The 14,857-nt window shown below is 36.1% G+C and overlaps 1 protein-coding gene across 1 annotated transcript in view; it reads right to left on the bottom strand.

Annotated features, from left to right (window-relative positions):
- Positions 1 to 14,857, bottom strand: part of Rims2 (regulating synaptic membrane exocytosis 2) — a 380,476-nt gene that overhangs the window by 92,566 nt on the left and 273,053 nt on the right. Inside the window, exon 22 of the mRNA XM_051202763.1 lies at positions 14,504 to 14,604. Coding sequence (XP_051058720.1) covers positions 14,504 to 14,604 — 101 coding nt within the window. The remainder of the gene's footprint in view (positions 1 to 14,503; positions 14,605 to 14,857) is intronic.

The raw sequence follows: 14,857 nt of genomic DNA, 5'->3' as shown, positions 1-14,857 counted from the left end.
TTGATACATTTGTCTAAATTTTCCATCTAACTAATCTTTTCATTATACATACTATTCCATAGATGTTCTAGTTCATTATAAATGGGGGAATGACCACATAATGACTAACATCTTTATCTTGTGTCCTGACCATGATCCCAAACTTTCAACTCATATTTATGCATCCTAATAGGATATGGTGGGTTTTCAGGTACATTCAATATTGCCAAAGCCAAATTTGTTCTCTTTTTCTCGAAAACAGTCGTTTCAGTTTCTCTCACATTCTTTGTGCTAGTTAATAGACACAAAAATCCAACTAGATTTCATGAAGGTGGATGTGGAATTCCCTTGACTTTTCCCCAATACTTTCCATTTTCATCATCAAGAAATATTGGTTATTCATTTAAGAGACACTAATATCTCATCCATATTTAGCCCTTTTGGATTAATGAATAGGTTCTTGGTCTTGCATATGATGAGTACTTAATAGCTATTTTCTTGTGGCCATTACTGCTGAATGCCCACACAGCATGCATCCTCTCCTCCTTCATGAAAGTGATCCAGCCTAATGACAAGAGTAAAGCTTCATTTTCTAGGATCCCTCACATCTAGGGTGAGAAGTAGAGTAGTTTGAAGCTAATACATCAACAGGAATCAAGAGGATGGGATTAGGAGAAAGCCACTGCCTTTCTGTTTATAATGGGCTAGGTGTGCACGATTGCCTGTTGACATTTCCCTCTTCTCTAGCCGAGCCCACTGGTGCAGCAGCGGCTCTATGGTTGAAAGGCTTTGACTGAGAATGGAGGAGGGAGAATACTTCAATAAGTAATAATTCCAGACCTGGACTGATGTTTGTACTCTGTGTTCAGTGAAAAAAATCTCTTGCTGATTTTGGTAATTTTGTCATCCTTTTGTTGTTGTTGGATCAATAGCTGAATGCAAACCTGATCAATTTTGCTGGATAGATTTTTTTTTTTTTTGTCAATTTCATACAAGTTAGAGTCATTTTAGAATAGGGAGCCTCAATTAAGAGAATGCCCCCACCAAACTGGCCTGTGGCTAAGCCTGCAGTTCATTTTCTTGGTTGATGATTAATTCATGAGGGCACAGCTTGCTGTAGGAGGTGTAAGCCCTGGGTTGATGGTCCTGGGTGAAAGCAGGCTGAGCAAGGCACAAGAGCAAGCCAGTAAGATGTTCTCTTCCATGGCCTCTGCATCAGCTCCTGCCTCCAGGTTCCTGCCCCGACTTTCCAAAATGATGGAGTGTTAGCTGAGAGTTGTAAGATGAAACAAATCCTTTACTCTCCAAATTGTGTTTGCTCATGGTGTTTACCATAGCAATAAAAACCTTAACCATGACACCAATATACAATTCTTCCTAGTGTATCCAAAAAATTATATTTTCTAACCTCATGCTAGAGATTTTACAAGCAATATTAATGAAAAGTGTAGCCATCTAATTTTGTTTATAAGAGGCAATATAGTATGACTGTGGGTTAAGAGCAGAGAGACATGGATATGAACTGAATTATTCTTCCCGTACAGTAGCCATATAATCTTAAGCAAGTCTGTTGACTTTGCTGAGTCTAGATCAAAACAACGAGGATGTGAACTTCCTCTCAGGTCACTGTGAGCAACAAAAGACTATGAGCCAAAAGACTCGACTCAATGGATATTTATCATGAGAGCAGATAGCCATAATCTTTAATGACACCAAAATCCATGATCAGAACATGGAGTTTTGCCCACCATTCAGCTGTAATCTCAAATTTCTTGATCTAAAAACCTTGAAACTAGCTAGGGACCTCCTTTATAAATTATTTTCTAAGCCCATGTGTCACAAGTAAAAGAAACAAATAAACCTAATTAGTTAATTTACAACCAGTCATTATGTATTTAGTTAATCTATATGCCCATATTTGATTCTAAGAAAAGTTTAAAATTAAGAAAAATAACAACTTCAATTATAAATAATTAAAATTTGAATAATTCTTATGGTTTACAAATAACTTTAGAAATTTATTTATCATTTCCTTTCCCAAAATATAATAATTGTTATTTTTTAAAGTCTACCCATGTATAGAAAACATATTAATTATCTGTGATCTACTTAGGATACTAGTACTCAGACATTTACTGACTTAGGTTTATTTCATGCTTTTACTATACTGTGAAATCGCAAATGCATGTCATCTGAGCTTTCTGCCTCACTCTGGAACTGTGGAGCTCTTAGCTATGCTAGGAGAAATAACCCATTGTGAGGTGACACAGCATCTCATTTGTCCCTTTTGAGAACAGACCCTTACTGGTAAACAGTTTTCATGCACACTGAAGCCAAGAGACGACAAAATAAAATGCCAGCTCTTAGTTCAAACTGATGGACCCAGACCCTGCAGTACATCACCAAGTGGGACCAGTGAAGGCCTCTCCGAACCCCAGGCGGAAAACTTCTATGGTCTACTTAGAATTAAGAAATACCAAGAAACTAGAAAGAGGAGCATGAGAGGGCAAGCAGAGGGGTCGAAGATGGAGATGAGAAGGCCATGTGGGACCTGAAAGGGGGAAGATGGCTACTGGGGGCGGGTGTGAAAGGGCACAGGAGGAGAAGGCTGATAAGAAGACAGAAGTAGGAAGATCAACAAAAATATAAAACTTGAAATATGCCACAATGAAACTTAATACCCTGTACACTAATTTTTAAAACAGTAAAAGAAAATATAAAGAAACCTGGCCTAAACACAAAAACTCATAGTTGCTCTTTTGCAGCCATCTTTAAGTATTACATGGCTCACGACTTAATTTTTATAATTTATTAGAGTATTTACATGCTTTAGTAAGATATGAGATACCCTAATAGATAAGCTTTATTAACCATCACAGGTGTGAAGTGGCAAGCTATCATTTCAAGTTTTGCTGTAGAAACAAGATAGGAGAACACTAGCAGCAGGACTCCAGCTATGAGAATCTGAAGCAGGCAGGTCCAGAAGAAACATAACAAACAGGGTATAATGTAGGGCTTTACTTCAAGAACCAGTACCTTGAAAGGTAATGGAGAGGCGAAAGGTATCTGGGAGCACTACAGCTAAATAATAGTCTGAAATGGTCTGAGAACCTATCTGGCTCATTACATTCAAACATATGCCAGATGCAGCAGCACTGTGTTGGGAATAACAGTCATCATCACCCCACCCTCCTCCTGAATCCCAAGAAGCCCCTCCTACTTTCATGTCTTCTATAGTGTGTGACCCATTGAGCTTATTTATTTCTTGCCGGATAGTGGGTGGGAGGTTATTAATTAGTGCAGGGGCAACTTATCAGTGACTGTCCCTGAAGAAACTAACACCCCTCCCCCCACAACCTAACTGCTAACAGTTCTTAGAGAAGGCTAAGTCTCATGAGCACTGTACCCGTCCATGAAACAAGTTCAGAAACCCATTCTTGTGCGTGGATATTTTCATGTTTGCAGTACTTAGGCACCAACATGACATCTTAATTGATTGAATGAAATGATACTACCCTACTTCATTGCACTTATTCTTTATTTGTAATAAAAGTCCTGATTACATTAAGCAAGTTCTCTCTTCTTCCTGTGGTCCACATCAGTCATTCCCTAAAAGGTATTCTAACTGTTAGCAAAGCACCAATTCTGATGGACTGATAAAAGCAAATGTGAAAGTGTAAGCTGTTATTCTTATTTTTTTCTAGAGGTAAAAGAGAATTGTTGCTCTCTGTATTATTAAGAGAACACAGGAACAAACTGTGCCTTTACCACCAATTGGAGCAATTGCCCAGAGGCTGACCCTTTTACCTGCAGGTAGCCAGAAACAATTCTATTCAAAATTCTTTCTTTTGTTAGTCTTTAGGAACATTATATTTACTGAAGAATAAGAAAGTGCATTTTGGATGGCATTTTTCTACTATGCTGTGAAGTATAAGCTAGTGTTTTAGTCATTTCAAACAACTTCTTCAAAACAAACTTTTTTTTTTTTTTTTTAAACACTTCCTACCACCAAATGGGACAGTATGGCTGGTGGTAGAAATGTGTAATGGAAGAGAAAAGAAACCTGTGCCTGAATGTCAGCAGGAAACTCAGGTGAAGGGAACCAACCACACTCGAGTGAGATTTTACAGTTAAGAAAGACTCTTTTGAAAGTGAACTTTCAGAAACAAAATCAGAATGTTTTCTAAGGATTTGAAAGGATGGTTGGGAAAACAGGAAGGAGAAAGAAAAAAGTAACAAAACCAACCGAAATTTTCAAAACAATATAGCTTCACTTAGCTATGATGGGTTCATTATGACATTGTAACAACATGCTCTGCACCCAGTATGCTACCTGGCACACGGAGACAGGAAAGGGGCCTTGGGTTTCCTGAACTGGAAGAGGCTGTAAGCTATGAGGATGCTGGAAACCAAACTCGGGCCTTCAACAGAAGTGCAGTCATCTCTCCAGCCCCTCAAGGGTTAATTTGAATGACCACTGGCTAATTTCTAGAGCCTTGTTGTAGTCTGAACCAAGATGCTTCCAAATTCGCATGTGGAAGTCAGTGTCTCAGAATGTGACTGTATTAGAGGACAGGGACTTTAAGGAGGTGACTAAGGCAAAAATGAAGTCATTTGATTGAGCCCTAATCCATTTGGAGTGCAGTCCCTATAGAAACAAGTGATCAGGACATGCTCAAAGAGAAGAGAAGGGGGAGGACACAGAGAAAGCCAACATGGGCATGTCAAGGAGGGACCTCAGAAGGAATCAGTACTTTTAACCTTAGTTTTGAATTTCTAGCATCCAAAACCCAGGGAAATACATGTCCAGAGTCTAAGCTACTCAATCTATGATACTTAGTCAACAAATTAATATGACATGTTAAGGAAAAGGGGAAATTAAAGCTAATTTTCAAAAGAAAAACAAAGATTAATTACATTTTAAAATGCAAAATATCTGACACTTCATTAAAATTATTTACTGTGAATAGTTTATATGTATTCTTATGAAATGAAACCATGACCATAAGTTGTTTCTATCAACTCAAACATCAAAGACAGAAATTTGCTAGCTCAGCTTTATGGAGTGTGTGTATAAGCATTATACCTAATACAGTGACTCTGTGTGTTATTTGGGACTGGCGTGGCTGTGAGCCCAGGCCAGCGGGGGAAACCTGCTCCAAACAAAATGATGCCCAACATGGGGCCAAGAACTTTCACTTAAAACTTAACAAAAGCTTAAAATAGGATTTCAGAAACAAAAGAACAGAGACAAGCAAGGCTTCTTGGTAGCAGCATTTTTCTTGGTTGGGCTCTGTTTTGCTAGAGAGCAAACAGAGATTTGCACAGCTCCTTTAAGAGAGGCTTCCTGACTCAGCATAAGCGGCAAAAAACTACATGGTTTTTAAAAAGTGCTGCTAACAAGTCAATGGTGTGTATGAGCAGCTAAAGATAATAGCTGGGACACTGATGGCACAGGCCTTTAATTCCAGCACTCGGGAGGCAGAGGCAAAACGGATCTCTGTAATTTTAAAGTAAACCTGGTATACGAAATAAATTCCAGGGCAGCCAAGGTTACACTGAGAAACCCGGCCTCAAAATAAATAAATAAATAAATAAATAATGAAATAGTTGAAATAGAGTAATAAAAAAGTCATGTAAAGATGGGAAGCATAAAAAGATTCTGCATCCTATATGCTATGATGGTGTCTTTACATCGCCCAATTGTTAAGGAAGTATACTTGATTATCAATGCTGTTAAATTAATCCAATTTATATATTTTGAAAATGCTTTGACTTCAAAATTTAAGTCTAAGAACAGGTTACTGGGTAAAGGGTTTCTATTTTTGTTTCCACAGAAAAGGAAAAGCTGTGGATTCCTTCAAGACTAACATGGTTTGATCAAGCAAGAGTCCCTGAAGCATTGTCCATGGGACAAGGCAGCCTTGCAGATCACTACAGACAGGATTTCTGCATCTTCTTAGGATCCCCATGACAGCGTCCCCTACCAGCAGAAAGCAGTTTGGAAAGAATGGTGCCCAAATTCCGAAATGTTGTCTATAAATGTTTGTTTTCATTTAAATGGTGTTGGTTATAAATGGTTAATGACCACAACCAATATCTTTAAAGGTAAAAAGAAGATTATGGTATAGATATGAATACTTTGCTTTGAAATGGATTTTCATTTATTGATACAATTTAAGGTCAATTTTGTGATATTTCTATTTCTCCTTTTGTTTAGGTATTGTATTTATATAGCTCATTTAAAAATGTAATGTATAATTTAGTACAGATTTTAGACAGTTACCTATAATAGTCAAAACTTATAGGTAAGTTAATTAGGTTTTCTAGATATAGAGATGTATTTGAAATGAATAGGCATTCTTCAAACCTTTGAAAGACATACAGAATATGGCATTTAAAATGGTTTATGGTTTTTCTTGACAATGAGACGTAACTGCTCCTGGCAATACCACCTGCATCAGAAAGGAAGATGGACATCAAAGAAATGCATTAGGAAGTTTGCTTTCAATATGGCAAGACTAGCCATTTGGGAAATATACTGATCTTGTCTGGACTGTTTAACTTTATGCTGTATAAATTAGACATGCAGGATCCACAGAAAAGTGACTGCTGATTCAAGATGGACATTGCTACAGGGTTTCTGCTTTATGGAAGAGTCTGCCAGACAGTCTGCAGGACACAGAAAAAAAGTAACTGACAAACTGCCAATACAGGTGGACAGTTTAAAGTTTCCTGCTTTGCTGAGGATTTTGCCAGACACACTATGGTCCATAGGCTGAAGATGGAACATGACAGAAGAACTTCAGGTGACTGACCAGGCAGTGAGTTGTCTCTGTCATTTCTAGAGTTTATATATTATCCTTCTGTGGTCTTTGAAGGAGTTGAAGACAGATAGTTACAGTTATAGTTTTCCTTAGTTAGGATTAAAGATATGTCACATATGGGACTTTAGACTCACAAAAAATAGGATAGATGATAAAATATTTTCTTCAAATCTTGCTAAATGGTAATGGACTAAATATAGTTAACTGACTAAATATTGTTAATATTATTGTTAAATAATAAGGTTCTTATTTGATAATTGTTTTGTTATGTATTTTGCTATGTTAAGGTTAAAACCTTTTTATTTTAGACAGAAAAGATGAGATGATGGGAAATGTCATTTTGTAAATATGTTTCTCTTATTGGCTAATGAATAAAACACTGTTGGCCAAAATGAAAGCAAGATAGGTGGGACTAGAAGACTAGGAGGAGAGAGGAAGAAGTAGGGAGGAGATTCAAGATGTAGGACCGAGAGAGAACTCCAAACCCTCTCTCTGGTAAGATAAGACCACTTGGAAATACTTAGATTAATAGAAATGGGTTAATATTTAAGACAGAGATAGCTAATAAGTAATGCTAGTAACAGGCCAACAACATTATATCTAATATAGCATCTCTGTGTGTTATTTGGGGCTGGCACAACTGTGGGACCAGGCCAGTGGGAAAACCTGCTTGCAACACATATATATCTAAATTATAAGCAAACAAACATTTTTAGCCAACTATACCAGCACATAAATATTTGGAGTAAAGTGGAATGATATCCAACTCACTGGAGAATATGAAAGATGATACTATGAGAAGACTGGAAAAATAAAAGAACAATTAAATAAGTTTTTAGGTTTCTTAAAAAACTATAACTTCATTTTTCTCCCTTTGGACTTTTATGATTGCCCTAAAGATAATTTTATCTATCTGTACTAGCCTTTAGAAGGAAACAAATTAAGCATGAGCTGCAAGGGCTTGTTTGGAACAGCCATTCTTTTCCTTCCTCTGCCTTCATCACCATCACCTCCATTGCTAGTGTCATATTGTGGCTAGATGATGCCTACCTTCAGGGCCCATCCTAACGATTCTGTGTACACAGACTAGATGATGTCTTATCGTCAGGGCCCATCCTAACAGTTTCTTGTGTACATATACTAGATGATGCCTACCTTCAGGTTCATCCTAACGGTTCTGTGTACACAGACTAGATGATACTGACCTTCAGGGCCCATCCTAATGGTTCTGTGCCACAAACTAGATGATCCTGACTTTCAGGCCCATCCTAACGGTTCCTTGTGTACACAGATTAGATGATGCTCATCTTCACGGCCTCATCCTAAGGGTTCCATGTGCACAAACTAGATGCTGATCTTCATAGCCCCATCTTAATGGTTCTGTGTGTGCTGATATTCCTGACCCCATCCTAACAGTTCTGTGCACACAGACTTAATTAGGAAAGCAATTCTGTGCAGTATGATAGGAAACTCCCCTAAGGCTGTAGAGGGAGACCGTTTACTTTTGGAGTTCAATTTAACACTCCTCTGCAACCTACATTAAATCATAATCACCTGATGAAAATCAGATGAGGAGTGGTTTTTTCGCAGACTGTCCATGTATCTGTATTTTTGTGTACTGCTCTGAACATGGCTGCTACTATACATAATGATGCTTGACACTAAAAGAAACAGATACATTCCCATTGGCTTCTTTGTCCTCGGTGTCATACTTATCATCCCTTCTTCCACTTACTTCAAAGATAATATGAAAAATGATATAAATACATTAAGAAAACGTTTAGTTAGCTGAAAATACTAGTCTGATGGATGTTAAAGATAAATGGTAACACTTCCTCCATAAAATTATTTTAAAAAAGCTAAAGAAAAAGGAAAAATGAGACAAAAAGATTTTCAAAATATGATTTAATCTTTTGTCTTCTTGATATATGACTATGCTTTGAGTCATTTTTCAATGCTGACAATGGGAGTGAAGGCTTTCTTTATTGGGGCTTAATCAGATGACTACTTAGATATTTTGTATTTTCAGAACAGTACTGAATACTGCTGCCATTGTATTACTTATGAATTCAACAATCTAGCCTGTAAAATCTCATTATAAAAAGCTTTCTTCACAAATATACATATAAAGGACTAGTCACACAGAAGATGATTAATTAAAGGTGTAGTATCTGGCTAAGATGGAGGAGCAGAGAAGCAAACAGTACTGTACACATGGTCCCTGCTGATACTTCCTCTGCTTGGCAATCAATGGAGGAGCAGCATCCATGACTCCATCTTTCTTAGTGGCTAGCAGGCTGGCCTGGCGGAATGAACTCTTCCAAGTAGTGTAACTTATCTTTTGTGCTTTCCTGTGTTTCTACTGGTTTCTGGAAGTATGTTGGGATTTTGCTACAGGATCTGTTCAATGCAGAGTTTTATGGAAAGGAACACAATAACAGAAAAAAATTGACAAAGGCAAATAGAAGTTTTCAGAAGTTGAAGTGTGGCCTTTTACAAGGCCTCAGGCTGGATTAAGGCCAACAGGATTTGTGAAAATGTGAACCCTACTTCTGCTTATGAAACCATAGACTTTACTGAAAGGGAAAGAAGCTCATTACTTCCTATGGGACATCATGTGGAATCCTGAGGACCAGCGAGAACATCATGATGCCTGTTTCCATGAGTAGCAGACTGTCCTGGCACTTGAGAAGAGTGTTTCACAGCTCTTACTCCAGCACATGCAGAGCCTGGCTCAGCACACTGCTGCTGTATGACATCACAGACTCAGCACACTGCTGCTGTATGACATCACAGACTCAGCACACTGCTGCTGTACGATATCACAGACTCAGCACACTGCTGCTGTATGACATCACAGACTCAGCACACTGCTTTCTGTATGACATCACAGACTCAGCACACTGCTTCCTGTATGACATCACAGACTCAGCACACTGCTTGCTGTATATTATCAGATTCATGCCACTACTTGCTGTGTAACGTCACAGACTCGCCGTACTATGTACTGTATGTCAGCAATTCCAACCTTCTGCTTAAGAAGAAAAATTTCCCACCATTTTACTTCAGTCAATGCTCCAAAACCCATACATAAATTCACTGTCCTATTTCTAAATCATATCCAAAATTCATGCACTTTATACATCTTAATAATGTGTATACCTCTATTTAATTTTGCCTTATATAAGTTTAATCTATCAGCCTTTAGACTTATTTATGACCCTTGCAATTAAGAAGTATTTGAAAATGTGTATGTTAATAATAGGGGCATTACATGTATGTAATGTCTGCATAGAAAATATAATTTCTTATTTCAGTAATTTTGTTTATAAATATTAATCACCTTACAGTTGTTTTATTTTCTATAATTTGCATGTCACTTTCAAGTTTCATACATTATCATCCTTTATGTTATTTTTCTTTTATATTTTGGTTGCTTGAACGCATTGTAGAATGAAGGAAATGCAATATTTAAGGGTATTTATCCTACACTAGATCATTTCATTAGCTCAATTATTTCTGAAATTTTATTTGGGTCCATCACTTCTTTTGCATTGTCTATGATTATATTTGTTTATATCACTATTAATAGAAAACTAATATCAAATCCGTGTCATTCCTGAGCATTTACTAAGTGCAAAGCCATATCTTTTCACATAGCTATCATTACACTGCCCTATAAAGTTTCTAGCACCATCGATAAAGAAACTGAGAATAAAGGACCGAGGCCACCAATCCACCCAAGAGGAGTCAGCTTGGCTCCATGCTGCACTTCAGAATTGCTGCCATGGTGGGATGATGCTTAAGCTTCCAAGAATTTCTACACAAACATTTAAACACCCACATGGTCACCCCTAACAAGCTTCAACTGATGTTCTCTCTCTGATGTCTCCATTGCCTGTGTTTTGAAAAGTCAATATAAAGGCTAGCACTGCATTTTCTTTCTCTGTTGAGAAAATAATTCGCTATGATAAAATAATTTAATTAATTGTAACAATGCTGAAAATTGTCTAAAATGTTTTATATTGTCTGTGGCTCCATTAATTTTAGTTTTGCCTGTACATAAAATGAAGTATGTACCTGTACTGGTACACATATTTCATTTCAATGGATGTAATTGGGATGTGTTACTCATGCTTATGAGATGTGTGAGCGAGTGTTTATCAATCTAGAAACTTAAGGAAAAGAGTAAAATGATATCTGTAAGACACCTGACGACTAGCATGTGCAATGGATTCAGAAAGAAGCGCTTTCCTGTCTTTTATAGTGTTGCTTTTGCTCCTTGAAAACCAACGCACTGAATTCCATCCGTAGAATAGCCTTTTAGATTACAAGTAAAATGAATTGTAGCTTTTTGGTCTATATTTGAAAGTATCACAACAATTTATGAGTTATATTGCTTTTTAATTGTGTGTAGTCCAATCAGAAAATTACAAGGTAGGTGCTACAATAGAATATAGCATCATGAAATGTCCATCATAAAAGAAATAAGATCCATTACACACTCTGTGCTGTATGGTATTATTTGTAAAATGATAAAAATATCTTTTTATGGAATTGTTTTGAAAATTACCCAAGATTCCAAATTGTAACTAATTAAAAAATTAACACTGTATGTTTAAATATAATTCTTCATGCTATCTGATATTTAATTAAGAATGATTATATTAATCAAAATCACAGGACATCTTACCATTTGTGGGGCTAATTTCATAGGCAAATTACATATCTCTGATCCAATGAAGAGCACATTGATTTTGAAGAGGAAAAATAAGTTAATCAATACATCACTGCCAAGAACGGGAGGGATGAATCACATTTAAGATGGGAGGAACTTCAAAGCATGAGAAGTGCATTGGTTGAAGTGTCATATTCTTCTTTAAGGAAAAGCTTGAGCAAACCTCTGATTAACTAGAAATCATAGGTACACATTCCTTTACAGTCTTGTTAAAAATACCCCCGCTTCCAGTTTCTGAGGATACACAAAATGCTTAGCAGGATGCTTTCAAAGGGAATCACTATGGATGGCTTGTTAGTTTTGTGAGTGTATTCAGAGTTACTTAGATTTGTCTTCACAGAAGACTTGAGAAGTCCTGAGAAGGGCAAACAAGGTAGACTCTAGAGATTTTAAAAACTAGTCTAATATTCAATAGAACTCATCACAGATCTTCATAATACCATCATTGACACTCCAGGATTACAGCTAAAAGTGTAGCAGTGCTTTACATTCCCAAAGCTTTGGGTTTCATGTCAGTTATCTCAAACCTGAAAAACTGGGTTAGCTCTAAGTCATTTTCCATGACTGATGGAGCTCGCTTATACCCTTCCTATAACAGTGCATAACCCAATTTTAACGTTATCTCCTCATCTTTCTATATTTCATAATACTAGATAACCTAATTTTTTATATTTAACAGAAAATTATTTAACCTTTCTTTATTTCTAGCAGTGTATATCCCTGCTTTCTATATATGCAATGGGCTACCAAAGTTTCTACTATTTTGTAACAGTCAAAAATCTAACTTTATATATTTTATAACAATTGATTACTAACTTTCAAAAATTTACAGTGTTTCTTTATTAGACTAGTTTTTGTGGGGAATTGGATATATTAAAATACATAATCCAACAATAGTTTTTTCAAATGGCCCTTAAAAAAATCAAAATAGGTAAGTAAAGACTGGAGGTATAAGTGTCTCTTGTTAAAAAGAAGACATACTTCTTAGAATTTTGATCTAAAAGCTATTAATACAGAAACTAAAAAGAGTTTAATCTCGACTGAAACTTCATACTCTGTAATTTTTGCTTTGACCTTTAAGAAAGGTTAACCTGGAGATGACTGGGGGGACAGGGAACAACGTTAACCTAAGATGACTGGGGGAACAGGACAAGTAAGGACAGTTCCACATTAGGAAACAAGTGTACATGTACCTTAGTGACTGGGTTATAGTTTAGAATGAGCTAAGGACAAAACCCTAGCAGCAGAAAAGGCAATGATGTGATTTTTGTTATGCACTAGTAGATTAGCCAACTCCATATGAGGTCTTATAGAAGGTAATTCACTCACAGAATAAAGAATTCAACTTTTGATATTATTCATCTCTAGCTTGTAGCCAACTACTTCCACTATATAAACTAAATTTCAGAATCACTTTCCATTGGAGCAAGTTTTCAAACATTAGTCTGTGTCAGAATCATCTGACTGAGATGTCACAGGTGTGAAGAATACAGAGGAAGTAGCTCTGAAATGTCCTAGGTGCTGTGGATGTTCGTACTCTGGGAGAACACTTAGAAACTGAAATGATCTCACTCAGTGTTGTTAGCTCTTTATTAGTACTCCAGCTTTTTCCAAACCTAAGATGTTTAGCATCAAAATCTTTAAAAATGCAGGGCTTTAATCCATTCAATCCATTTATCAAAGAGTGGTTAAAAAAAAAAAAGGACTTCAAATTAATGTTTTGGGAAGCAAAAATTCTTAGCCATACCTATAGTAAACGTCTCTTTGCTCCAAGACCCTGAAATGCATTTATCAGGAATTTCAAATAAGATCAATTGTTACTGCTTATAGAGGACCTATTTGTTTGTTTACTTACTTACTGTTTATGGCTTTGCAATAAGGTCTCACTGTGTAGTTTTGGTTGACCTGCATGTCATTTTATAGGCCAGGCTGGCCATGAACTCATATAGATCAGCCTGGTCTCTGCCTCCCCAGTTCTAGGATTAGGTCTTATTTTTTTATTATATGAGTGATGCAGCTCGTCCAACCAACCAGGCTTCTGCCTTTTTGCTTTTGCTTGCTTCCTTGATTAGTTTGTTTGTTTATAAATGGTTGTGTCCAGAGCAAATACATTCTAGGCAAGTGTCCTACCAGTCAAGCAAGCCCCAACCCACCCTTGTGCCTGTTAAGATGTCACACTGCATGCCTTGATCATTAACTTTACATCTCAAGCTACCTTTCCCTTACTTGTCCTGGCCTTTGTTTTTTCATGACATTCTTTTCTAAAATTTATTATTGAGAATATAATGTGTGATAATTATAGTAGATAGGATACTCATTTCACACAATAATATCATCCTAAAATGTCATTAAAAACATAAAGGTTATGAAGAGAAAGATAAATATACTCTTAATTTTCTTTCTGGCTAGACCTCTTATCTCAATTTACACCCAGAAGATAATTTAAAAATATACTTGCTAAAATACCTTTTGAACCACCTAAGCATATGTTTGCTCCAATATCTCAATATTAAAGCAGAATTAATTAAAATACCAAAGTAGTAAAACATAAAATAGAAATGGATGCATTAACAAAACAAAACAAAAAACACATAGGATGATAATGGAAGATTTCCCTAAACGTTTTTGAAGGGATACAAACTTTATAAAATATAAAAAACAAAACAACAACAACAACAAAAAAAAAAAACCTAAAAGCTTTGGTCCTTAGATCTTCAGCTTTATATGTTATGTAAATAAGTGATCTTTAACTTGTGTTATACAATAATGTGTTTCTAATAAGGAGAAGTATATCCCTAAGAGCTGGTACACAAACACATTATACATCTTAGCATTTAATACCATTGGGCCATTACATTTTATGTTTGTGTCTGATTCATCCATATTCAGTCCTTTAAAAGAATCTAGCAGCTTCTTATGATTGACTATTTTACAACTTTTAAAAAGAAAATTGTCTTGCCTTCGAATGGTAATCTTGTTCCAGTCTGGGATCTGATCCGGCTACCTGTTTGTATTTGTTAATTTTCATTTGGCGATTTCTCTCCTCTATATCCATAGCACCTATCAAGTAGAAAAAAACCCATGAAATTAATGTTCAATTCTTACTTCTGAATCCTAATTAGGATGTATAAAAGAAGAAATGTGAGGCTGATAAGCTATTTTCACTTAAAGTAGTATAGATAAATTAAATGTATTGTTTTTATTTTAAGTTAAAATACACATTTTGGTAAACAAAAGCAAGATTATTAAACATAATAATTTCAATCTGTAGAAAATATACTTGCATTAAAAGAAAAGACAACTAGATAAGAAA

The sequence above is a fragment of the Phodopus roborovskii genome, unplaced genomic scaffold (genome assembly GCF_943737965.1).
Source record: "Phodopus roborovskii unplaced genomic scaffold, PHOROB, whole genome shotgun sequence".
In the NCBI taxonomy this organism is placed as follows: domain Eukaryota; kingdom Metazoa; phylum Chordata; class Mammalia; order Rodentia; family Cricetidae; genus Phodopus; species Phodopus roborovskii.
Note: the sequence above shows the minus strand (reverse complement) of the source record. Positions and strands in the feature narration are given on the sequence as shown.